At 52.8% G+C, this 24740-nt stretch overlaps 1 protein-coding gene across 2 annotated transcripts in view; it reads left to right on the top strand.

Annotated features, from left to right (window-relative positions):
• Positions 1-204: 204 nt before the first annotated feature.
• The window catches only part of GPT2 (glutamic--pyruvic transaminase 2), a 48893-nt gene continuing 24357 nt past the window's right edge, over positions 205-24740 (top strand). Inside the window, exons 1-5 of one of the 2 annotated variants that reach the window (XM_032157275.2) lie at positions 205-396; positions 623-887; positions 14795-14884; positions 17667-17775; positions 24167-24300. In XM_032157275.2, coding sequence (XP_032013166.1) covers positions 645-887; positions 14795-14884; positions 17667-17775; positions 24167-24300 — 576 coding nt within the window. In that variant the 5' untranslated portion in view covers positions 205-396; positions 623-644. Of the gene's footprint in view, positions 397-622; positions 888-1393; positions 1536-14794; positions 14885-17666; positions 17776-24166; positions 24301-24740 lie in introns of those variants that run through there. The other variant, XM_032157276.2, reaches the window with a different exon arrangement.

Raw genomic sequence — 24740 nt, 5'->3', positions numbered from 1 at the left:
GACAGAGAGCACGGCCCCTGCCCGGCCCCTCCGGGCTCTCCGGCCCCTCCGGGCTCTCCAGCCCCTCAACTGGGACAAAGAGCCCGCCCAGCCCCGGCCACGTTCGGACTAGCGCTCCCGCCTACTGTCCGGTCCCCGTCCGGCCCGGCGCGGGGCGCTGTGGGACTTGTAGTTCGCTTCGCTCTCCGCAGCCGTTCTGGAGCGGCCAGGAGAACTACAGAGCCCAGGAGGCAGCGCGCAGGCCCGGGGCGGCCCCGACGGCGGTGGGTGTGCGAGCGCAGGGGCCGGGCGGTGCGGGCGCCGGGCGCGGGGATGCGGCTGCGGGCGCTGGAGCCGGGTAGCTGCTCCAGGCGTGCGAGCTAACCGGCCGCGGCGAGGGCCTAGCAGGGGCGACAGGCACGTTGCATGCATGCCTTGGGCGCAGCCTTTGCGAAAGCCGGTTGGGTGCGCGTTGGTGCTTCAGCGGCGCGGTGGAGGGTCCGGGTCGCCGGGGGATGGGCACCAGCGCCGAAGCCAGGCTGGCACCGCTCGCTGAAAGAGCTCTTGGCTGGGCTTGTGTGGGGGAGTGCTGCCCGCCTGGGCAGTGCGCGACGTGTTCGTTCTCTTTCTCTTTTTGTGCCAGGGTTTCTCTCCGCAAGCGCGCGATGCAGCGGGCGGCGGCGCTGGTCCGGCGTGGCTGTGGTCCCCGGACCCCCAGCTCCTGGGGCCGCAGCCAGAGCAGCGCGGCCGCCGAGGCCTCGGCGGTGCTCAAGGTGCGGCCCGAGCGCAGCCGGCGCGAGCGCATCCTCACGCTGGAGTCCATGAACCCGCAGGTGAAGGCGGTGGAGTACGCCGTGCGGGGACCCATCGTGCTCAAGGCCGGCGAGATCGAGCTCGAGCTGCAGCGGGTGAGCGCGCGCCGGGCCCAGGGGAGGCTGGGGCCGCTGAGCAAGGGAAAAACCTCAGCAGCCCCAGCTGAGGTCCTTCCCACGACGTCCACCCCCATGGCCAGCTCCTCAGTCAGCCAAGCCTGGCTAAAACGAGAGAATGCCCCCTCCCGCCCCTTCACTTATTGGTGCCCAGCACCCGGCACTCAGTGAGGCCTTGCAATACGGTTCACTTGTTGAATTGAATTCGTCAATTGTTGAGCGAGCCGTGCTGCCAAGCACCAGACGTTGTGTGTCTGCCCTACCCTCATGGAACCAAGGTCCAGTGGAGGGAGGAACATAAGCGAATGAAGAAAGAAGCAATAGAATCTCAGTGATAAGTTCTTGGAAGAAAGTAAAACGGAAGAGGGTTGGGATGGGGGTGGTGGGAGGGAAACCATTTTAGGTAGGAGGGGAGACGGGGGGGCTCTGCGGAAACTTGGGTCTGTTCCCCAGTCTCTTTCTCCGTGTCTTTGGCCTTTAGGGTCTTTGCCAATCCTAATTCCCGGAAGAGAGTCGGCAGAATTCCTTCCTTTAGGCCCCTCTGGAGCCTTGGCCGACCAGCCACTTCTCTGGTCTGGGGACAGTAACCGAGATGGGGAACCAGAGAGTTGGGCCTGTCGGGCTCTGGTAAGGGGGCCCTGGGACTTTCTTCATCTTGGTGGTCGGCCAGCTGGCTAGGATCTTGGCTTGAGTTTATAGCTTCATGTAAGGTGACCCCACAGCCAGGAAGGATTTGTGCCTCCGCAGAACCAGGATGTCTGGGGTGGATGATAGAGGGGTCCCTAGGACCTAGGAGAGACTTCTAGCCTGGGTGGAATTCAGGAGGCCGAGGCAGGAGGGGTTATCTTAAAAAGTAAATACTCCTAAGATTTGTAAGAAGCTAATAATCACCCAGCTGCTTGCTAGAGAGAGTCTGACTGAGAATAGAAGTGGGAGGGAGGGTTCCTTGATCTTGCCCTCACCCGGGTCACTGGTGTCCCATGAATGCATGGCAGTAAGCTTCAGGGGTATCATGACACTTGGCCCCATTCCAGTGGGGACTTGGGGGTTTTAATGAGCTCCTGGGCCTCCTGAGACCTTGTTGAGACACTCGATTCTGCTGACTCAAAACAGTGAGCTGGACAAGTTAGAGTCCAGTCTCCTGCGGACTCGTTGCAGGGCTAAGTTTAAAGCTGGCCTGGAGGAGGCTGGCTTTGTTTCTGTGCCTCCCTGGCCCAGAGGTGGGCCAGGCAGAGAACACGGGCTGTTACTGTCTGGCAGGCTGGAGCTGGCCCTCCTTGATGCAACAGCCTCCCTGCTAAAACACAGCTGGGATTAACGCGTTCCTGGTTTATCACGTTACAGCTGATTTCTCTGGTTCTCTAGCTAAATTCTCTGGTTCCAGGAATTACCTCTGCCTTTTGCTAAATAGCAACTCCTGTGTTGGCTCCATGAGGCTTGAGGATGATGAGGACAGAAGGGCACTGTCTTTGCCTTGAGGAATTTGACTGCCACGTTATTCTCTGAGCCTGAGTCCCCTTCCCCTGATTCTTTAAGAATGTGTTGGGATTTTTTAGCAGGCAGAATATGTGAGAGCCTTCCAAATGGGAGCAGTGCTGTGAGCAACCGCAGGAAGTTGGGGAGTTCTGGGCATTTGGGGAAGGGGGCTGGTGCTATAGTGGAACACTAACAGAGGGATGTGGGAGATGAATGAGACAGAAAAGGTGGACTAGAGTCTTGTGTGCTGGGATTAGGACGTCATGGTGCGTTTTGGCTGGAGGTGGGAACCAGTAAGGGTTTCCAGCAGGGGTGTGTATTGATGATTGCAGGTGGGCAAATTTCTTGGTCACTGGGCCAGGGACATCTCTGATTTCTGAGACAGAAGCTCCACACCCCCATATCCTACTCCTGAGTTAGTTGAGTTTTTTTGGCCACCTACATTCTGTGGTAGTTTCATTCAAGTGCATCCCTTCTCATTCTCTTCTCACTGTGAGTCTCAGTTCCCCGGCTGTGGGTGCTGGCCAGACCAGCTTAGATAGCCTCATTGAAACCCTTCCTTCTTGGGAGACAGCCTTGCTTCCCCTTGCCAGCTTAAACAGTGCCCTTCTTGCGAGAGCCACATTTCTCCAGTCCTTTCTTTTTATTTATTTCTGGCTTGCCTTCTCTTTGTGCAGCTTTGGTTTTTCTGCTTCTGTTTTGAACTGTCGTGATCAAAACTGATTGGTTAGAGGCCGGCCACGGTGGCTCACACCTGTAATCCCAGCGCTTTGGGAAGTCAAGGTGGGTGGATCACCTGAGGTCAGGAGTTCGAGACCAGCCTGGCCAACATGGGGAAACCCTGTCTCTACTAAAAGCACAAAAATTAGCCGGGCATGGTGGTACACACTTGTAACCCTAGCTACTCGGCAGGCTGAGGCAGGAGAATCACTTGAACCCGGAAGGTGGAGGTGGCAGTGAGCCGAGATGCACTCCAGCCTTGGCAACAGAGCTCAGAGCGAGACTCTTGTCTCAAAAAACAAACAAACTGATTGGTTAGAGATGGGATGGGCTAGGATTTGTAGGGAGTAGGGTGACTTGGGATGAATCCTATATTCATTCTGGGCCTCAGGTTCCCTAGAGTATAAACAGATGTGGCCTGGCTGGGCCAGGGTTCCCCCTGCCCTCAGTTTTATACCTCCTTGTCCATTCAAAACTGTCCTTGGGGACTCAGGGTGACTCTTGGTGGTACCAAGGCCTTCATGCTGTCTATGGAATTCTTTCACCAGGTGTTCTGCAAACAATGCAGGCTGTTTGGCTGGACACGTGGCTCTGGTGTTTGACTTTGGGTGGCTGGCCGAGCTGAGTCTCCATCCTTTTTGCTTCTCTGGTAGTGGAGCCTGAAGGAGGCGGGGAGGTGGGCTAAGGGCTGTGAAAGGGGCCATTCTCCTGCAGCCCCAGCTCTGTGCTCTTAGAGGGGCCCTGCTTCTCCCTGACAGCAGCTCCAAAGGGGAGAACCTATCTTAGCTTTTCAGATCCTGGTGTTCACTGCGAGCAGCACTTAAAAATAAGCTGCAATTAAAAGGAGTTTTGAAAAGATCTGACAGTTCTTCCTCAACCTACTTTTTCCTTTGCTTTATTGGGGGATGGGGGTTGGGGATTGGTACAAGTGGAGACAGGAATGGCTTTGCTTCTAGTTGTAAGGCAACAGTCAGGGCAGACATTCAGAACTGAGGGGAAAACTGACAATTACTGGTTACATCAGTGTGTGCTGCATCCAAACAAAGATAAAAGCAGAGGGTGCTAAGACACGTGGCTATAGTTAGCTAAGAACTAAGATTGGAAACCCTGTATGTGCCAAGCACATGTGGTGAATCTCACTCGTTGTTTTCTGTGGCATTTAGGTGCTACTTTATTTATTTATTTATTGAGACTGAGTCTAATTCTGTCACCCAGGCTGGAGTGCAGTGATGCGATCTCATCTCACTGCAACCTCCGCCTCCTGGGTTGAAGCGATCCTCCTTCCTCAGCCTCCCGAGTAGCTGGGATTACAGGTGCCCGCCACCACACCCAGCTAAATTTTTTGTATTTTTGGTGGAGACGGGGTTTCACTGTGTTGGCCAGGCTGGTCTTGAACTCCTGACTTTGTGATCTGTCCGCCTCAGCCTCCCAAAGTGCTGGGATTACAAGCGTGAGCCACTGCGCCGGGCCAGATGCTACTTTATTTTTTTAAAGACAGGGTCTCGCTCTGTTGCCTAGGCTGGAATGCAGTGGCACAATCATAACTCACTGCAGCCTTGAACTCCTGGGCTCAAGCCATCCTCCTACCTCAGCCTCCTGAGCAGTTTGGACTACAGGTATGCATCACCATGCCCGGCTAATTTTTTAATTTTTTATAGAGACCAGGTCTTCTTATGTTGCCCAGGGTGGTCTCAAACTCCTGGCTTCAAGTAATCCTCCCACCTTGGCCTCCCAAAGTGCTGGGTGGGTAGGCATGAGTCACCACACCCAGACACTTTTTCTTTTGTAATTATTATTATTATTATTATTATTATTTTTTTTTTGAGACGGAGTCTTGCTCTGTCGCCCAGGCTGGAGTGCAGTGGCGCAGTCTCGGCTCACTGCAAGCTCCGCCTCCCGGGTTCACGCCATTCTCCTGCCTCAGCCTCTCCGAGTAGCTGGGACTACAGGCGCCCGCCACTACGCCCGGCTAATTTTTTTGTATTTTTAGTAGAGACGGGGTTTCACCGTGGTCTCGATCTCCTGACCTCGTGATCCGCCCGCCTCGGCCTCCCAAAGTGCTGGGATTACAAGCGTGAGCCACCGCGCCCGGCCTGTAATTATTATTAAATAATAGTACTAATTGTTAATTATAGCTGTTCAGCCAAACAGCCCATACTGTTCGCGGAGCACCTGGCGAAAGGATTCCATAGCTCTGTCACCTAGGCAGGAGTGCAGTGGCGCAATCTCAGCTCACTGCAGCCTTGACTTCCTGGGCTCAAGCGATCCTTACACCTCAGCCTCTTGAGTAGCTGGGACCACAAGGCGTATGCCACCACGCCTGGCTCATTTTTGCATTTTTTTGTAGAGACAGGGTTTGCCATGTTGCCCAGGCTGTTAATTTTTTTTTTTTTTTTTAAGAGACAGGGCCTTGCTCTTTCTCCTAGGCTGAAGTGCAGTGGTGTAATCATAACTCACTGTGGCCTCAAATTCCTGGGCTCAAGTGATCCTCCTGCCTCAGCCTCTTCAGAAGCTAGGACTACAGGCGTGTGCCACCATGCTGGCTAATTTCATTTTTTGTAGAGATGGGATCTCGCTTATGTTGTCCAGGCTGGTCTCAAACTGCTAGCCTCGGGTGATCCTCCCACCTCAGCCTCCCAAAGTGCCAGGATTACCTGTACGAGCCACTGTGCTTGGCCTAGATGCTACTTTAAAATTTGTAGTGCAGGCTTCCAATAGGATGAACCCTCCGCCTACCCAGCCTGCCCAAGTCAGTCACCACACATATGCTGGGCTCTGCCTTTGTGTGCTATGGGCCTCAGACAAGTCATTCAGCCTTGGTTTACTCTTCTGCAAAACGTGACCAGTTTATTTCTCTGAAAGATTAGTTTTAGATGTTAATGACAATGCTTTGAACAGCTGTGAAGCTAATTAGAACTGCTAAGTCTTCCTTCTCAAGCTAATGAGAGTGGTCTGGGGATAAGAAGTGCTGAGGAGGCCGGGCGCGGTGGCTCACGCTTGTAATCCCAGCACTTTGGGAGGCCGAGGCGGGCGGATCACGAGGTCAGGAGATCGAGACCACGGTGAAACCCCGTCTCTACTAAAAATACAAAAAAATTAGCCGGGCGTGGTGGTGGGCGCCCGTAGTCCCAGCTACTCGGAGAGGCTGAGGCAGGAGAATGGCGTGTATGTGGGAGGCAGAGCTTGTAGTGAGCCGAGATTGCGCCACTGCACTCCAGCCTGGGCGACAGAGCGAGACTCCGTCTCAAAAAAAAAAAAAAAAAAGAAGTGCTGAGGGTCACTTGTCTTTCCCACTTCCTGAGGCTCTGGGCCTGGGAAGTGCTCTGTGGGGCTTGCTCTTTCCTCCTGGGCCTCTGCCTTGCCGTTTTGAGCAACTCCCACTATCCTGTTTGGAGTTCATTCAGCTTTCACCCCTGCTTCTGCCTTGCGAATCTGGGCTTCTATAGTTGACCACCCCACGGATGCCCAGAGTTCAGGGGCCTACACCCTGCCTTCCCTGCCTCAGTGATCTGGCAGCTCAGCCCTGGAGGCTCTCGCCTGCGCTCTCAGTCACAGACGTGTGTAGCTGCAGCTCCGGTTTCTTCTAGTTTCACTTGTCTTTCTGTTTTGGGACCAGATCTTGTGCTGAGCCTCAGCTGTGAAATGGACCTGTTTTCTGGGACTGTGGGGTCTAGTTGGTGTTTGTCTTTGGGGCCTCTTGCTGGAGCTCTCTGTAGGACTTTCTGCCCACCCTAGCCCCAGTCGGTGCCCGTTTTGGGATCAGGAGCCTGGGAGCATTTTCACATCATGCTCCTAGGCCTGGGGCCTGCGGGTCCTCTCTCCCACGCCCTGCCATTCTCCTTCCCTGCACCCCCTTCTTATTCTTCACCAGCCTGGGCTCAGGAGGGCGGCGGTCTTATCTGTGCTGCTCATGGCTATCACTGGGGCATGGGTGACCAGTATTTGTTGAATTGGAGCAAAGTTCTCTGCCATCCTTTCTGCCCACAGGCCATGTGAAGTGACCAGAGCCATCCCTTGCATAAGGAAACAGCCTTGTGCCTGTTTTTTTCTCCTCATTTTTATTGAGGGGGAGACAAATATAATTGACAAAGAAAAATTGTATATATTCAAGGGACACAGTGTGGTGGTTTAACATTTATATACACTGTATATGTAATATGACATGGAAATGATCAGCACAGTCAATTATTAATACTCCATCCTTTACCACACATAGTCACCATCTGTGAGTGTGCGTCTGAGACACTTAAGTCCTGTTCTCAGCAAATTTCAAGTAAAAAATACAGGTTTTTTATTTTGGCTTTTTTTGTTGTTGTTGTTTGTTTTGTTTTTGAGATAGAGTTTCGCTCTTGTTGCCCAGGCTGGAGTGCAATGGTGTGATCTCGGCTCACCCCAACCTCTGCTTCCCGGGTTCAACCAATTCTGCCTCAGCCTCCCAAGTAGCTGGGATTACAGGCATGCACCACCACACCCAGCTAATTTTGTATTTTTAGTAGAGATGGGGTTTCTCCATGTTGGTTAGGCTGGTCTCGACTTCCCAACCTCAGGTGGTCCACCCGCCGTGGCCTCCTAAAGTGCTGGGATTACAGGCATGAGCCACCGCACATGGCCGAAAATACAGTATTATTAATTATAGTCACCATGCTGCACATTAGATCCCCATAACTTATTCATATTTTTAAAAATTATTATTTTTTTGAGATGGAGACTCGCTCTGTTGCCCAGGCTAGAGTGCAACGGCGCAATCTTGGCTCGCTGCAACCTCCGTCTCCCGGATTCAGGTGATTCTCTTGCCTCAGCTTCCTGAGTAGCTGGGATTACAGGCACCTGCCACCACACCAGGCTATTTTTTTTTTTGAGACGGAGTTTCGCTCTTGTTGCCCAGGCTGGAGCGCAGTGGCGCAAACTTAGCTCACTGCAATCTCTGCCTCCTGACTTCAAGGGATTCCCCTGCCTCAGCCTCCCAAGTAGCTGGGACGACAGGCGCATACCACCACGCCCGGCTAATATCTCCTGACCTTGTGATCCGCCTGTCTTGGCCTCCCAAAGTGCTGGGGTTACAGGCGTGAGCCACCGTGCCCAGGCAGTAGATGTATTATTTATGGGGTACACGAGATATTTTGGTACAGGCATGTAGTGTGTAATAATCACATCAGGGTAAATGAGATATCCATCCCCTCCAGCATTTGTCCTTTGTCTTACAAACAATCCAATTATATATACTCTTTTAGCTTTTATTTTTATTTTTTTAATTTTTATTTATTTATTTATTTATTTTGAGACGGAGTATGGCACAATCTCAGCTCACTGCAAGCTCTGGCTCCCGGGTTCACGCCATTCTCCTGCCTCAGCCTCTCTGAGTAGCTGGGACTACAGGCGCCCAACACCACGCCCGGCTAATTTTTTGTATTTTTTTTAGTAGAGACAGGGTTTCACCGTGGTCTCGAGCTCCTGACCTCGTGATCCGCCCGCCTCGGCCTCCCAAAGTGCTGGGATTACAAGCGTGAGCCACCGCGCCCGGCCTGGCTTTTTTTTTTTTTAATGTACAATTATTATTGACTATAGTCACCCTGTTGTGGTGTCAAATACTAGATAATTCCTTCTACTTTTTGGTACCCATTAACCATCTCCACTCCCCCCGACCCACCCCTACTGCCCTTCCCAGACTCTGGGAACCATCCTTCTACTCTCCATCTTCATGAATTCAGTTTTTCAAATTTTTTAGCTCCCATGAATAAGTTAGAACATGCGAAATGTGTCATCTTACAACTGAAAGTTTGTACCCTTTGACCAACATTGCCGCATATGCACTCCCCCAACCTTGCTGCTGGCAGCTATCACCTCTGCTTTTATTAGTTCAACTTTTTTAGATTGGTTTAACTTTTTTAGATTCCACATATGAGTGAGATCATACAGTGTGTCTTTCTGTGTCTGGCTTTTTTCACTTCACATGCTGTCCTCCAGGTTCGTCCATATTTTTGCAAATGGCTGGATTTTCTTATTTTTTAAATGGCTGAATAATAGTCCACTGTATATGTACCATATCTTTATCCGTTCATCTACTGATGAACACTTAGGTTGGTTCCATATCTTGGCTCTTAGGAATAGTGCTGCAATGAACAAGGGAGTGCAGACATCTCTTCAAGATAATGATTTCATTTCCTTCAGATCTCTACCCAGCAGTGGGATTGCTGGATCCTAGGGTGGTTCTATTTTTAATTTTTCGAGGGACCTCCATACTGTTTTCCATAATGGCTATACCAATTTACATTCCCACCAATGGTGTGTAGGATTCCCTTTCCCCCACACCCTCACCAACACTGATCTTTGAACTTTTTATAATAACCATGCTAACAAGTATGAGATGATATCTCATTGCGGCTTTGATTTGTGTTTGATTAGATGTTTTGCATCTTTTTCATGTATCTGTTGACCATTTGTCTTTTGTGGAAAGTGTCTTCACATCCTTTGTCCATTTTTTAAATCAGGTTTAATCAGTTTTTTTTCTTGAGTTGTATGAATTCCTTATTTGCATATATTGGATATTTGGATATAAGGATCCCATTATCAGGTATTTTGTTTACAAATACAGTTGTCTCTCAGTATCCAAGGAGGACCTCCCTCAGATACCTAAATCCAAGGATGCTCATATAAATGGCGTAGTATTTGCATATGACGTATGCACATCCTCCTGTATAATTAAATCATCTTTACAGCCTCTATAGATTACATATAATATGTAGTACATATTGTGTAAATAATGGTTCAACTCTATTATTTAGGGAACAATGACAAGAAAAGTCTGTATGTGTTTAGTACAGGTGCAGGGTTTTTCCTGAAATTTTTTTTTTTTTTTTTTTTTTTTAAGACAGAGTCTTGCTCTGTCACCCAGGCTGGAGTGCAGTGGCATGATCTCGGCTCACTGCAGGCTCCACCTCCCGAGTTCACACCATTCTCCTACCTCAGCCTCCCAAATAGCTGGGACTACAGGCGCGTGCCACCACGCCTGGCTAATTTTTTTGTATTTTTAGTAGAGACGGGGTTTCACCGTGTTAGCCAGGATGGTCTCGATCTCCTGACCTCGTGATCTGCCTGCCTCAGCCTACCAAAGTGCTGGGAATACAGGCTTGAATCACCGTGCCCGGCCCCTTCCTGAATATTTTTGATCCACGGTTGGTTGAGTCCGCAGATGCTGGAGCCACGGATACGGAGGCCAACAGTGTTCCCTTCCGTGGGCCGCCTTTTTGTTTTTGTTTTTGTTTTTGTTTTGTTTTGAGACGGAGTCTGTCTCTGTCGCCCAGGCTGGAGTGCAGTGGCGCGATCTCGGCTCACTGCAAGCTCCGCCTCCCGGGTTCACGCCATTCTCCTGCCTCAGCCTCCCGCGTAGCTGGGAGTACAGGCGCCCGCCACCACGCCCAGCTAATTTTTTGTATTTTTTAGTAGAGACGGGGTTTCACTGTATTAGCCAGGACGGTCTTGATATCCTGACCTTGTGATCCGCCTGCCTCGGCCTCCCAAAGTGCTGGGATTACAGGCGTGAGCCACCATGCCCGGCTGCCTTTTTGTTGATTGTTTCCTTTGCTGTGCCTTGTTAGAATATCCATCCGCCTGTGACCCTCATGCTGGTGGGAGGCCTGTGGGCTGGGGAGGACAATTATTCTTCCTGCTAACACCCTATGAAATATGCTGTCCCTAGAGCTGGGGGGGTGCCCTCCCTTGATCCCTGCTTGAGCCAAAGTGGCGGGAGGGGAGCCCTCCCTGGGAAGGACCTTCCGTGCATCTGTGCCGCACAGGGGAGGTGGCTCTGGGCGGGATGTGTGCAGGTGGATTCGAAGGTGGCTCTAGAATGCCGTGAGAGGAATCAGGATGCTGCGGCTCCTTAGTCCCTCTGAGCTGGCAGGGCCCTGAGGGCAGGGCAGGGGTGAGGTTCCCATGGGTGCTGTGCCTGTGGGCTCTGGACCAGTCACTCTGGGAGTCTACCCCAGGGCTCTTGGTATTTCCCGTCCCATGTAGACCTTGAGTTCCCGGATCCAGGAGTGTGCTCAGAACAGTCTCTTCTGCATGGTGGCCCTTGGCTGGGTGGGCTGGTTTCTTCACCCATTCAGGGTAGCCAGTGTCCTGACCCCCAGCTCATCCATCATAGCAAAGTGTCCGGGGTCTGCAGGCACCAAGACCCAAGAGTGGAGATGCTGTGTTCCCAGGCTTCACGGCAGCGGCCCTGCATTGGTCGAGCAGTGCGGGGGAGGGCACGGGAAGGGAACATTCAGGGCTCTGTTCCAGGCGTTATTCTCTCCCTGTGTTGGGCTGGCCCAGGGCCCACAGCTGTGTGTTGGTTCCTGGGCCTCACAACTGTGACAGATTTACTCCCTGTGAAGAATGGGCTGTATCCGCACCCCAGAAATCACCCAGGTTCAGTGAGCTAGGCCTGGGGTCTGCAACAATTCAGTCAGGCTGAGCAAGGACCCCATGCCAGGAGCCCAGGCCAGTGCCAAGCAGTGGATTGGGCCTGCCCCTTTGCACACAGAGGTTTGGGTAACTGTCCACACCCTCAACCTTTTGGAATCCTGGCTGTGGGATGAGCATGGGGGCTGCACCCTTGCAGCCAGAGCCTCTCCAGAGTACCTGTACCCCCATGCAGTGGGCAGTGCTGTCCTGGCTCTCCAGACATAGTGGCTGCGTCTGGATGCCACTGGGAATCTTTTTTTTTTTTTTTTTTTTTGAGATGGAGTCTTGCTCTGTCGCCCAGGCTGGAGTGCAGTGGCACAATCTAGGCTCACTGCAAGCTCCGCCTCCCGGGTTCACGCCATTCTCCTGCTTCAGCCTCCCAAGTAGCTGGGACTACAGGCGCCCGCCACCACGCCCGGCTAATTTTTTGTATTTTTATTAGAGACGGGGTTTCACTGTGTTAGCCAGGATGGTCTCGATCTGCTGACCTGGTGATCTGCTCGCCTCAGCCTCCCAAAGTGCTGGGATTACAGGCATGAGCCACCGCACCTGGCCGCCACTGGGAATCTTTATCCATGTTGGCCAGACACTGAAGAACTCAGCAGATGGGCCACAAGGGGCTTAGAGGACCCCCTTCCCCGAGAAACATAACTTGTTAGGACTTAGGCCCTGTTTATGATGGTCCAGAGCCACTTCCGGAGCATCTTCTTCAGTCCCCCATGCCTCCTCGCTTAGGGCTTAGGGGTAGCACGCTAGGGCCAGAAAAACATGTTTGGCTGCTGCTTTTGTCTCTCAAGCCCGCTGGTTTGTTGTTGTTGTTTTTAGGAGACAGGGTCAGGCCAGGCGAGGTGGCTCACACTTGTAATCGTAGCACTTTGGGAGGCTGAGGCGAGCCGATCATTTGTGCTCAGGAGTTCGAGACCAGCTTGGGAAACGTGATGAAATCCCATCTCCATTAAAAATACAAAAATTAGCCAGATGTGGTGATGCTTGTCTGCAGTCCCAGCCACTTGGGAGGCTGAGGCATGAGAAATGCTTGAACCTGGGGGGTGGAGGTTGCAGTGAACCGAGATCACACCATTGCACTCCAGCCTGGGTGACAGAGGGAAACTCTGTCTCAAAAAAAAAAAAAAAAAAAAAAAGCGTCTCACTCTGATGCCCAGGCTGGAGAGCAGTGACGCAATCAGAGCTCACTGCAACCTTGAACTCCTGGGCTCAAGTGTGATACTCCCACTTCAGCCTCCCCAGTAGCTGGGCTACAGGCATGTGCCACCATGCCTGGCTAATTTTAATTTTTTGTAGAGACAAGGTCTTGGGCAACTTGAAAGTGTTGCCCAAGCTGTTGTTGAACTCCTGGCCTCAAGGGATCCTCCTGCCTTGGCCTCCCAAAGTGCTGGAATTACAGGTGTGAGCCACCACGTCCAGCCACTAGTTTTTACTTAAGGTGTACATTACTGATTTTGAAAAGGCCATGTCTTCTGAAGTTGCTTTTATTCACACATTGCGTGAAAAGGAGAAAAGATAAGTGTCACAAGCACAGAGTTATATATGTAAAATTTGTATTTGGGGTACCTTTGGGGAAGGGGCAGCTGGAGACAGGACAAAGGCCAGGCCCTCCCCCCCGGGCTGTGGCCACCACCTTGCTGAGCCTGTTTTTCCTCCCACTGTGACCCTGGTGACCTTGTTCCTGGGCTGGCTTTTGTAAGATGATATTTGTACTCTGCTAAGGGCTTTCACACTGTTTGTTTCGGGTAATCCTTTCAGCTGCCCTGCGAAGTCCTTGAACCTCTTGTTGACTGCATTTCTCCCAGTGGGCTGATTGGGTTTATCAGGGAGATATGCAGGATTCCCACATTTCCAGGTCTCCGTAATTCTCTATGTCAAACTCTGCTTTCGCCTTTGCAGCAGCCAGGGTGTCCTTCTGTCACCTCCCCAGTGACGTCGCAAGGGTCTTGGACTTCTCTCTGTGATCTCTTCTGTGCTGCACACATTGCTCAGGCAGTGGCCTCAATTTGCTCTTCAGTCAGTCTTTTTATCCCTGATGCTTTTTTTTTTTTTAATGTGAAAATCAGCCCACATTTTTCATTCTGCAAAGAATGGGTTGCAAGAAAATGACCCTGAGGATTCCCTGCGGATCCATGTCTTCTGATGGGGAGAATGTCCTCAGTGTCCCTGGCTAGTCATTTAGACCATTGAGGTAGAGCTGCGCCTGGGGCAGGATGCAGAGGAGTCTGGGACCCTGTGTGCCTGACATTTGGCATGTTCTGCTGCTGACCCCTGCCTCCCTCCCACACATCTCGCCCGCAGCTGCCTTTTAGACTTCCCTGTGTGGTGGCAGTCAGGCAGCGGAGCAGCAGCTGTTTGGGATGCTTGGGCAGCCAGGAAAGCTCTTCCAGCCCTTCTGGAAAGTGGGAGGCAGAGGAGGAGCATAGTGGTTAAGAAGAGTGACCTTGGAATCCGACTTCCTGTACTTATATTCAGTCCCAGCACTTAAATTAATCAGTTATGTGGCTGGGCACAGTGGTTCACCCCTGTAACCCCAACACTTTGGGAGGCCAAGGCGGAGGATCGCCTGAGCCCAGAAGGTCGGGGATGCACTGAACCGTGATCACACCACTGCACTCCAGCCTGAGTGACAGAGTGAGACCCTGTCTCTACAAAATAGTAATAATAAGTAATAAATAAAATTATGTTAGCCGGACGCGATAGTTCACGCCTGTAATTCTAGCACTTTGGGAGGCTGGGGTGGGTGGATCACATGAGTTGGAGACCAGCCTGGCCAACATGTTGAAATCCTGTCTCTACTAAAAATAGGAAAATTAGCCGGGCATGGTGGTGCACATCTGTAATCCCAGCTACTACTCGGGAGGCTGAGGCACAAGAACCGCTTGAACCCAGGAGGTGGAGGTTGCAGTGAGCTGAGATGGCACTACTGTACTCCATCTTGGGCAAGAGAGCAATCTCTGTCTCAAAAAAATAAAATTATGTGACCTTGAGCAAGTTTCTACCCTTTAAGAGCCTTGATTTCTTCATCTGTCAAATGGGATTAATACTAGTTCTTCCTCATGGGGTGGCTGTGAAGGTTAAATGAGAACAGGCATGTCAAAGGCCTGGCACCAAGTCAGATACTTGGTAAGGCTCAAAATAGGGCTGTTTATTAATATCCTGCGGGAACCTTGCCTGGCCTCTGGAATCCAGGGTTTAAGAGTTTCTAAGTAACCACCTGTTGCTTTCTCTCTGCCCAGGGTATCAAAAAGCCATTCACAGAGGTCATCCGAGCCAACATCGGGGACGCCCAGGCTATGGGGCAGCAGCCAATCACCTTCCTCCGGCAGGTGAGCCGCCCCCAGGAGGAGAGGCTGCAGGAGGGCAGGGCCCTGGGCTGGACGGGCCATCATAGGGGCCGTTCTCTGCCCCCTCGATGTCCAGGCCCTCCCAGCCTGATGCCCTCTGGGTGTCTCCCTTAGCCTCCTTCCTGCCTTTCTGAGGTTGTTGAAAATCCCCAGACCTGTTTTGGGGTTGCTCTGGTGTAGGAGGCTCCCAGAGAGACTCTTCCACGGGGCGGGGTCCTGGGAGCTGAGTTAGGAACTTGGTGGGCAAAAGCAGTGGTGGGGTAGGTGGCAGCCCAGGGGACAGGGAAAGGCCGGCTGGGCTGGGAGGAGGCGTCGGGGGGCAGCAGGAGGTGTCATGGGGGGCGGGGCAGGATGTGGCTTCCCGCTTGAGGCCCTCCTGGGTGTGAGTGTGGGCTCTGCTGTGTACCAGCTGGGTGGCTTTGGGCAGGTGGAAGTTGGCAGAGCGCCGCCTTGGGATATTGCCGGGCCTTGGTGAGGCGATGAGTGCAGAGGCCTCCTGGGGCCCAGCAAAGGAGCTCCAGATTGGGGACGGCCCCTGTGAGCTGCTGTACCCCTGGCTGCCTCTGCAGTGACCCAGCTCCCTCCTCAGGCTCCAGGAGAAGGCAGCTTCCATGTTTCAGTCTGAGCACTAACCTCGAAAGTGCTGCCTGGGCCAGGATTGTGGGATTATGGGATTGGTGGGCTGGAGGCGGTGGGGTGGGAGATGCCCCAGGGCAGAACAGAGGCGGGAGACCCAGTGTGTGACAGCTTTTTCTAGAAGGACTGAAGCCTGTTTTATTTAGGTTTTGTTTTTGTTTTTGTTTTGTCGCCCAGGTTTGTTTTTGTTTTGTCGCCCAGGTTGCAGTACAATGGTGTGCTCTCGGCTCATAGCAACCTCCACCTCCTGGGTTCAAGCAACTTTCCTGCCTCAGCCTTGCGAGTAGCTGGGATTACAGGCATGCACCACCACGCCTGGCTAATTTTTGTATTTTTGGTAGAGATGGGGTTTCTGCATGTTGGCCAGGCTGGTTTCAAACTCCTAACTTCAAATGATCCGCTCGCCTTGGCCTCCCAAAGTGCTGGGATTACAGGTGTGAGCCAGCGCGCCCGGCCTGTTTTATACATATATATATATATATATTTTTTTTTTTTTTTAGAGACAGGGTCTTGCTCTGTTGTCCAGGCTGGAGTGCGATTGTCATGATCACTGCTCTCTCTAACCTCAAATTCCTGGGCTGAAGCAATCCTCTACCTCAGCCTCCTGAGTATCTGGAACTACAGGTGTATGCCACCACACCTGGCTAATTTTTAGAATTTTTGGTAGAGACAGGGTCTTGCTGTGTTGCCCAGGCTGGTCTCGAATTCCTGGGCCCAAGTAATCCTTTCCTGCCTCAACCTCCTGAGCCACACTGGGATTGAGGCCTATTTTGGATCAAAATGCAGTGCTGTGTGTGGTTAAGGTTCACGGGCTAGGGCCATCAGGGAAGTTGAGCCCCGGGAACCCCAGTTCCCTGTTCCCTGCCTTGCTCTCTGGGGCAGAGGGCTGGGGAGGGGCTGGGAGGGCTCAGCCCACAGTCCCTGAGGGAGTTGTCATAGGGCAGTGAGGGAGAGGAGCTGAGGCTGGCCCTGGTCTGGGGGGTGCTCACTGGGCCTCCCTCCCACAGCCGCTGCTGCTGACCCTCGGAGCAGGCCCGCAGCCCTGGAGTTAAGAGTCCCCATGCTGGGCCCAGGAGGGGGAAATGAATCAGATCACACAGAGTGGCTCTGCCAGGGAAACGAGGTGGGAGGAGGCCAGAGGGCCCTGACTTCCCTGGAGCGTGAACTTTGAAGGGGAGGGCCAAGTGAGTGTGGCGTCTCAGGAGAGGTCCCCTCATGGGCCTGGATTTAAGTTGTGGCAGGCTTCAGAACAAGCCTTACTCAGCCTTATTTGCTGGAGACATGTTCCCAGGTCCAGCCCTGCCACTGTGTATGGCAGGCCCAGCCTCTCCAGCCTGGTGCCAGCTGCCTCCAGCTTTCACACATCTCCTCTGACCTGCACAGGTGCCCCTGGGAGGCGGGCGGGCCAGCTCAGTGCCCATTGTGCAGATGAAGAGAAGCCGGGCTCCATGAAGCCAGGCGCTCGCTGAAGTCACCCCACTGGTGTCGGAGCCACAAGTCCTGACCCCCTCAGTGCACCTGGCTTGGCTCCTCAGTGCCAGCCTCAACTTGCCGGGCGAGCTGGGGTTACCGGCACTTTTGTACACATTTGCTTGCTTAATCCTCTTTAATTTGTGGGGTTGGGGTGATGTTCTCTGTTATAGAGAAGAGAAAGCTGGTCCAGTTTTCATCTGGGGAGGAAAGGGGGTGATGAGGAATGCAGGGGGAGGGGGCCTAGGGCGTTGGGGGAGCTCAGGCTGGGAGTAGGGGGTTCTGCAGCCATGCTCCACCCAGCTGGGCATCGCCTGCCCCCTGCTCGGCAAACCCCTGATTGTGCCTTGGGTGTGTGAGCCCACTGTCCCTAGAAGAGCTTGGGCCAGGGGTGGAGTAGCAGCCTCATTCTGATCGTTGGCTCCTCTTCCAGCAGCCCAGGTCATAGTGCATCCCAACTCTCAACTTCTCCCCTTCTGCTACAGAGAGCCCAGCGTCTTCCCCTCCCGCTCCCAAGCTCCCACAGGCTGAGTCTTCGCAGAGAGGCTTGCGTCAGCCCCATCCCTGGGAGCTGTCATCCTCCCAGTGGCCTCTGTGCTCCTCCCGGAGCTCTAGGAGTGGGGGTGCTGGGAGCTCAGCCTGCGTCTTGTTCCCCCAGGTGATGGCACTGTGCACCTACCCAAACCTGCTGGACAGCCCCAGCTTCCCAGAAGATGCTAAGAAACGCGCCCGGCGGATCCTGCAGGCTTGTGGCGGGAACAGTCTGGGTGAGGCCCCAACTTGCCAGGCCCCCAGGCGTGAAATGAATGAGTGTTCCCAGGCGGCCCCAGCCTCGAGTGGAGGGTCCTGCATGCGAATGGGTGTGTGAACGTGTGTGGGTGGCTGACAGCATGCAGAGTAAACAAAAAATAGCGTCCTCTTCCCACTCACACCTTGCTGGCCTCCTGTTTATTAAGCAGGCGGTGCTGGTGCCACCTTTAGGTGCAAGTGCCTGCATCATGCCGGGTGTGGGTCCTCGTCGGAGCCAGCCTCATTGGACAGCAGCTGAGCCTGCCTTCATCACAGCAGGTTTCATCCAGCAGCTGGAGGCCGGGTAGAAATGCAATGCCCAGTTTTGTTCAGCATCCTTGCCTCTCTGTGACCTCCAGCTCTGAACATGTCCCTGCACTGTCTTGGAGATGGCAGCCAGTTGCTGGGAAGGGAAGCACCTTGGGACCCCTCCGGCCCCTTTCTGTGGCTTTCTTCAGTCCGATGGTGCCAGTACCCCCTGGTACTTCATGGTGTTCCCCTCAAGCCGGCCCTCACTCCTTTTGGGGACCCATGCCCCAATGTCTGCATCCTGATGTGGCACCAGGCTCCACAGAGTGGACCTGGAAGTTGGCTCCTGTAGATGTGAAGATGATTCTCTCCCTCCCCTGCGGTGATGGAGTTCCAGCCTCTGGGCCTCCAGCTTTTTGTTCTGTCATTTTCTTTTTTTTTTTTTTTGAGACGGAGTCTTTCTCTGTCCCCCAGGCTGGAGTGCAGTGGCGCGATCTCAGCTCACTGCAAGCTCCGCCTTCCGGGTTCACGCCATTCTCCTGCCTCAGCCTCCCGAGTAGCTGGGACTACAGGCGCCCGCCAACACGCCCAGCTAATTTTTTGTATTTTCAGTAGAGACGGGGTTTCACCGTGTTAGCCAGGATGGTCTCGATCTCCTGACCTCGTGATCCGCCCGCCTCGGCCTCCCAAAGTGCTGGGATTACAGGCTTGAGCCACCGCGCCCGGCCTTTTGTTCTGTCATTTTCTTTCCTCTGTTTATTTCTGCTGGTTCCTTCATGCAGCACCCATGCTGGGAATCCGGCTTCCTTCGCCCTGAGGAAAGCTGCTGTTGTTCTTAGAGTCATCCTAGGATATGAGCCCTGATATTCCTGAAAGTGGAGCTGAGGGTGGGGACAGATTCTGGTGGCTTGCTCAGCAGGGAAGTGGCCCCCCTTGTTGTCTCCATCTCCCGCCACCCCTGCCAACTTTTTCTGCTCTGTCCCTTATTGATGGCCCTGTGCTTACCCTCCTGGCTGTGGCCCCCCTGCCCTCGCTCTGAGTCTGGGCACTGTCTCTCTCAGGAGGGGGCCAGCTGCCCCTTGCTTTCCCACCTGCCAGCCTGGTTGGGGTGTGGGCCAGGGCCTTGTGTGCCAAGACCTAAACCACAGGCTGGCAGAAAGCAGCCCTGCAGCCCAGAGGCCGGCTTCCAGGCTCCTTTCCCCCCTGCACCCTCTGCCTGGCCCCAAGGGCAAAGGTGTTTCCCAAAGACCCCGGGGCCATGGGCCTAAAACTCCTGGAAGCCCCCAGCTGAGAGTCAGGGGGAGGGGAATGTGCCTTTTGTGTGTCTGATGCGAGTGTCTGGGGACCAGGTACGGATTTTTGTTCCACATGCTAAGCCTCATCAACAGGTTTTTGCAACTTCGTGTGAGCCAGAGCTGGGGTAGTGGGGCTGAGAGACTGTGTCCCTGTGAGTACCCTCGTGGGGTATTACAGCAAAAGACCAGTTGGCCCTCATGGTTTTTGGGACCCACCCTGAGCCCTATTCCAGGACCTCATAAACACAGATGAGGTAGGAGTGCTTGGAGTCTCTCTCATCCTTCAGCCAGGAAGTACTTTGTACCCACCTCCTGGGCTTGCAAGGAAGATTCTTGTGTGCTAAAGCCCCTTGTTAGCTGTAGACAAGCCCTGCCCATTCCAGGGGGCAGGACAGTGTGGTCCTTCGCGTGACAGGGACATAGTGGTGTCGCTCTCTGTTACCTACGCTCTGGGCAGCCTGAGCACTTTTCTGCCCACAGGAGTAAAAAGAAATGGAGCATGTCACTATGCTCCACGGCCACTCTGACCCACAGGGAGATTATTAAATATGTATACAAAGTCTTGAAGCTCACCCAGGATATTTTATTTATTTTTTTGAAACAGAGTATCACTCTGTTGCCCAGGCTGGAGTGCAGTGGTGCAATCTTGGTTCACTGCAACCTCTGCCTCCGGGTTCAAGCAATTCTTCTGCCTCAGCCTCCTGAGTAGCTGGTACTACAGGCACGCGCCACCACGCCCAGGTAATTTTTGTATTTTTAGTAGAGACGAGATTTCACCATATTGGCCAGGCTGGTCTTGAACTCCTAACCTCGTGATCTGTCCACCTTAGCCTCCCAAAGTGCTGGGATTACAGGCGTGAGCCACCGCACCCGGCCACTCAGGATGTGTTTTTATCATACCCTTCAAAATTATTTCTTGGGCCAGGCGTGGTGGCTCACACCTGTAATCCCAGCACTTTGGGAGGCCAAGGCAGGTGGATCATCTGAGGTCAGGAGTTCAAGATCAGCCTGGCCAACTTGGCGCAACCCTGTCTCTACTGAAAATACAAAAATTAGCCAGGCATTATGGCGGGTGCCTGTAATTCCAGCTACTTGGGAGGCTGAGGCAGGAGAATTGCTTGAACCCAGGAGGTGGAGGTTGCAGTGAGCTGAGATTATGCCATTGCACTCCAGCCTGGGTAATGAGAGTGAAACTCTGTCTCCTCCAAAAAAAAAAAAAAAAATTATTATTTCTTAGCAGGGCTTCATGTTTTTTTGTTTGTTTGTTTGTTTTTTCTTTTTTTCCTTTTTAAGAGATAGGGTCTTGCCCTGTCACCCAGACTGGAGTGCAGTGGTGCAATCATAGCTCACTGTAACCTTGACCTCCTGGGCTCAAGCAATCATCCTGCATCAGCCTCCCAAGTAGCTGGGACTACAGGCACACACCACTACACTCGGCCAACTTTCATATTTTTGGTAGACATAGAGTCTCACTCTTGTCCAGGCTGCTCTTGAACTCCTGGGCTCAAGCAATCATCCCACCTCGGCCTCCAGAGTAGTTGGGATTACAGGCATGAGCCACCACACCCAGCAACTTCATTTATGTTCTGTTTGATGAGCAATTTGGTTCTCAGGTTTGTCCTGGTTCTCAGTGGGGTTGAGGTAAAACCTAGCACCTGCCTGGGGCGGGGCAGGAGCTGTGTGCCCTTGTCCAGCCCCTCCCTGAGCACGTACCAGGCTGTGTTCTAGACACCAGAGACACTGGTGAGCAAGGTGGGTGGAGCTTCTGTGCTCACGAAGCTATCGGATTTGTGAGAAACAAACATGAAAAAGAATTTATACGAATGTGTAATCACTAGTTCTCATGAGATCTTGGAGAGAGCTGCAGGATTATAATGAGGGGCTCTAATGGAGAGGAAGAGCTTAAGGGGAAATGTGGCATTCACGCTCATGGGGAGGATGAGTAAGAACCTGCAAATGCATGCCGGACCAGCGAACGGTGTGTGCACAGGCCCTAAAGTTGGGACCTCCATGTGACTGAGTGAAGGGGCCCTAGGGCAGTGGTGTTCGATGAGGTGGGAATTTGGCAGTGGGTCCTCAGCAGGGTGTAGTGGAACGCAGCCCGCAGTGGGCAAGGTGCTCCGAGAGAAACGCACAGAAGAAACGGGTAACAGCCCCTGCCGTGGAGGAACCAAGAGTCAAGAGTCAGCATGGGGAGGGCAGGGCTGCTTCTGTACAAAATAACTGGAGGGGCCAGCACAGTGGCTTACACCTGTAATCCTAGCACTTTGGGAGGCCGAGGTGGGAGAATTGCTTGAGCCCAGGAGTTCAAGGCTGCAGTGAGCTATGATCGTGCCACTGCATACCAGCCTGAGCAACAAAGTGAGACCCTGTCTCTTAAAAGAAATAAACGAATAAATAATAAAGTAACTGGAGAAATTATAGACTGAGAGATTGGCTGGAGGTGGAGCAGAATCTTTAGGGCAGGCCCCCTGGAGACAGACTAGAAATGAGCCTAGAAGGATCAGTGTGGTTTGGAGCATAATGTGAGATCTGAAGAAAAAAACCCAGGAGCCTCCTTGGAAGAGTAGAAAGTCTGTGACCCGCAGAAGTAACATTCAGAGAAGCAGAGGGCTTGCTGATGGGTGAAGGCCTGGGCGTTCAGGGAAGTGGATGCTCTTAGAGGCAGGAAGAATGGGAGGCCCTGAGGAGGAGAAAGTGGGGCATTGGAAAGGGGTGAAGGGAAGCAAGGAGTCCTAGAAGGTCTCTTTTACAGAAGCTCAGAAATAGCAACTAAATCACCTAGTGGGGGAGGGCTCTAACACCAGCATTGGCACCTATCCTTTTTTAAACTTACAAAATACTCCAAATGTATTAGAATACTCAAAATAGCATGATAGAAGCCCATGCCCACCACCCAGAGTGACACAAGTTAACGTTTGCCAGTTGGCACCTTAGAGTGTTGGTCTGGCTGCTCCTTTTACAGCTGTGCAGAGCCCAATGCTGCGCAGAGGCTGAGGCAGAGCTGGGGGATTCCAGTTCAGGGCTTTTTTTTTTTTTTTAAAGACAGGGTCTCAATCTGTCGCCCAGGCTGGAGTACAGTGGCGCAATCTTGGCTCACTGCAATCTCCACCTCCCGGGTTCAAGTGATTCTCCTGCCTCAGTCTCCTGAGTAGCTGGGATTACAGGCACCTGCCACCACACCTGGCTGACTTTTTTTTAGAGATGAGGTTTCACCACGTTGGCCAGGCTGGTCTTGAACTCCTGACCTCAGGTGATCTGCCTGCCTCAACCTTCCAAAGTGCTGGGAGTAGAGGCATGAACCACTGCGCCCGACCCCAGTTCAGAGCATTTGACTGTGTTCCTCCTCGATGCCAGGCCTGACTGATGCATGCTGAGGCCCCAGAGGAGAATCTGCTACTTCCAGTCGCAATCCTGCCTCCTGGGAGTGGTTTTTGCAGTAGCCACAGAAGGAATAGTCTGGTTTTCTTTAAATGTGATGTAAAATTCAAAAGGTCTAAAAGAATATACAGTGAAACGTCTGCCTTCCACGTCTGACCCCCCAGCCCTCATGCACTTCCACAGGGAATTCACCTCACCAGTTTGAGTCTTCTTCCAGAGAGAGCTTGCACCTGTACCAATACATCTTTCCAGTTTATTTTCAAAAACCTAAATGGCGGCCTGACATTTAAAAAAATCTTTTTTATGGAGGTAAAAATGTTAATGTATAGCTGGAATACCTTTCACACATGCACACATCGATGTCACCCCACCAGGCTCTGGATACGGAGCTGCCAACCCCCTGTACACTCTCTCGTGGGTCTTTCTAGTGAATACCCCCACCCCAGAGCAGTTAACCACTGCTCAGCTTCCGAGACCATTGGTTAGTTTTACCTGCTTTTGAACTTAGTATAAATGACTTTCAACCCTAAATGGCAGCGGGAGGGTATGTTCACATGGGACTGGGGGCTGGAGAACACCTTGCAGTCCCAGGGATCTGTGGTTGGTGCTGGTCAGAGCCCTGGGTGCCTGGGGCTGGCCGGTGGTGGTATTGGTGGGGTTTTTGTTTTTATTTTTATTTATTTTTTTTGAGACAGGGTTTCACTCCAGGCTAGAGTGCAGTGGTGTCATCATAGCTGACCGCAGCCTCTACCTCCTGAGCTCAAGCGATCCTCCCAGCTCAGCCTCCAAGTAGCTGGGACTATAGGCGCACGCCACTGCACCTGGCTGATTTTGTATTTTTTGTAGAGCTGAGGTTTCACCACATTGACCAGGCTTGTCTCAAACTCCTGGGCTCAGGTCATCCTCCTGCCTGGACTCCCAAAATGCTGGGATTACAGGTGTGAGCCACTGCGCCCAGCCCAGGGGTTGCTATTTTGGATCCTAAATGTTGGCCTACTCTCTCAAGTCCTATGGAACCATGTGTAGGCAACCATGATAAAGGCATGGGAATCCCAGCTCTAGTAGACTGACATTGTCACAGATCACATATAAATCCGAGGAGGGTGGGTGGAACAGGTGTGGACACCATTTGACTGAGTAGAAGCCAGGGCCTAGAATAATGTGTAACACAGAGTAGGCACTCAGTGAGTACTGGGTGAGTGAGTGGATGAGTGGATGGATGTGTGGGTGGATGAGTAGATGGGTGGTTGGATAGAGGGGTGGGTGGATGAAGCCGAGACAGGTGGTTAAGCAGCTTGCCACGGTTCCAAAGCAACGGGAGCTGGGCTTCACCCGAGACCCTCACCGCAAACAGGCATCCCTCTAATTATATGGATATTAATTATATTGACCCTGTGGAGCCAGACATCCTGCCTCTGTTACTGTCTTGCCTGCTGTCTTACAGGGTCCTACAGTGCTAGCCAGGGTGTCAACTGCATCCGTGAAGACGTGGCTGCCTACATCACCAGGAGGGATGGCGGCGTGCCTGCGGACCCCGACAACATCTACCTGACCACGGGAGCTAGTGACGGCATCTCTGTACGTGTGAGGGTGGCTCGTTGTTATCCGGTGTTTACCCACATGAAGAGCAGCCTTGCCTGTTAGGGCCCAGCGTTGGAACTGGCTAGCAGGGAGACAGGCTAGCAGGGAAGGTGGCAGCACGGGTGGCCACCCTGTGGTCCCCCCGCCCTGGCAGCCTGCAGTCTTTGCCTCTTTTAGTCTTCAAGAGCCTGGACGCTACTGCAGCCTCGATTTCCGTCCGGAGTGCACACCAGCAGGTCCAGCTGCAGAGGAGCCGGGGGACACCCGAGGGTAGCCACTGGCCTTTCTGTGGTTCTACACGTACTGGTGTTCCTCTTCTGCCAGGTGCTGGGGAGACAGTGGGAAACCAAACACATCATTTGGCCTCTGCCTACACAGGCAGAGCAGACCAGCTGATATCACAAAAATAAACGCACATCACAAGCTTTTAGTTTCTC

The sequence above is a fragment of the Hylobates moloch genome, unplaced genomic scaffold (assembly GCF_009828535.3).
Source record: "Hylobates moloch isolate HMO894 unplaced genomic scaffold, HMol_V3 SCAFFOLD_6, whole genome shotgun sequence".
NCBI classification, from domain to species: domain Eukaryota; kingdom Metazoa; phylum Chordata; class Mammalia; order Primates; family Hylobatidae; genus Hylobates; species Hylobates moloch.
The sequence above is the reverse complement of the archived record's forward strand: the minus strand, read 5'-3'. Positions and strand labels throughout refer to the sequence as shown.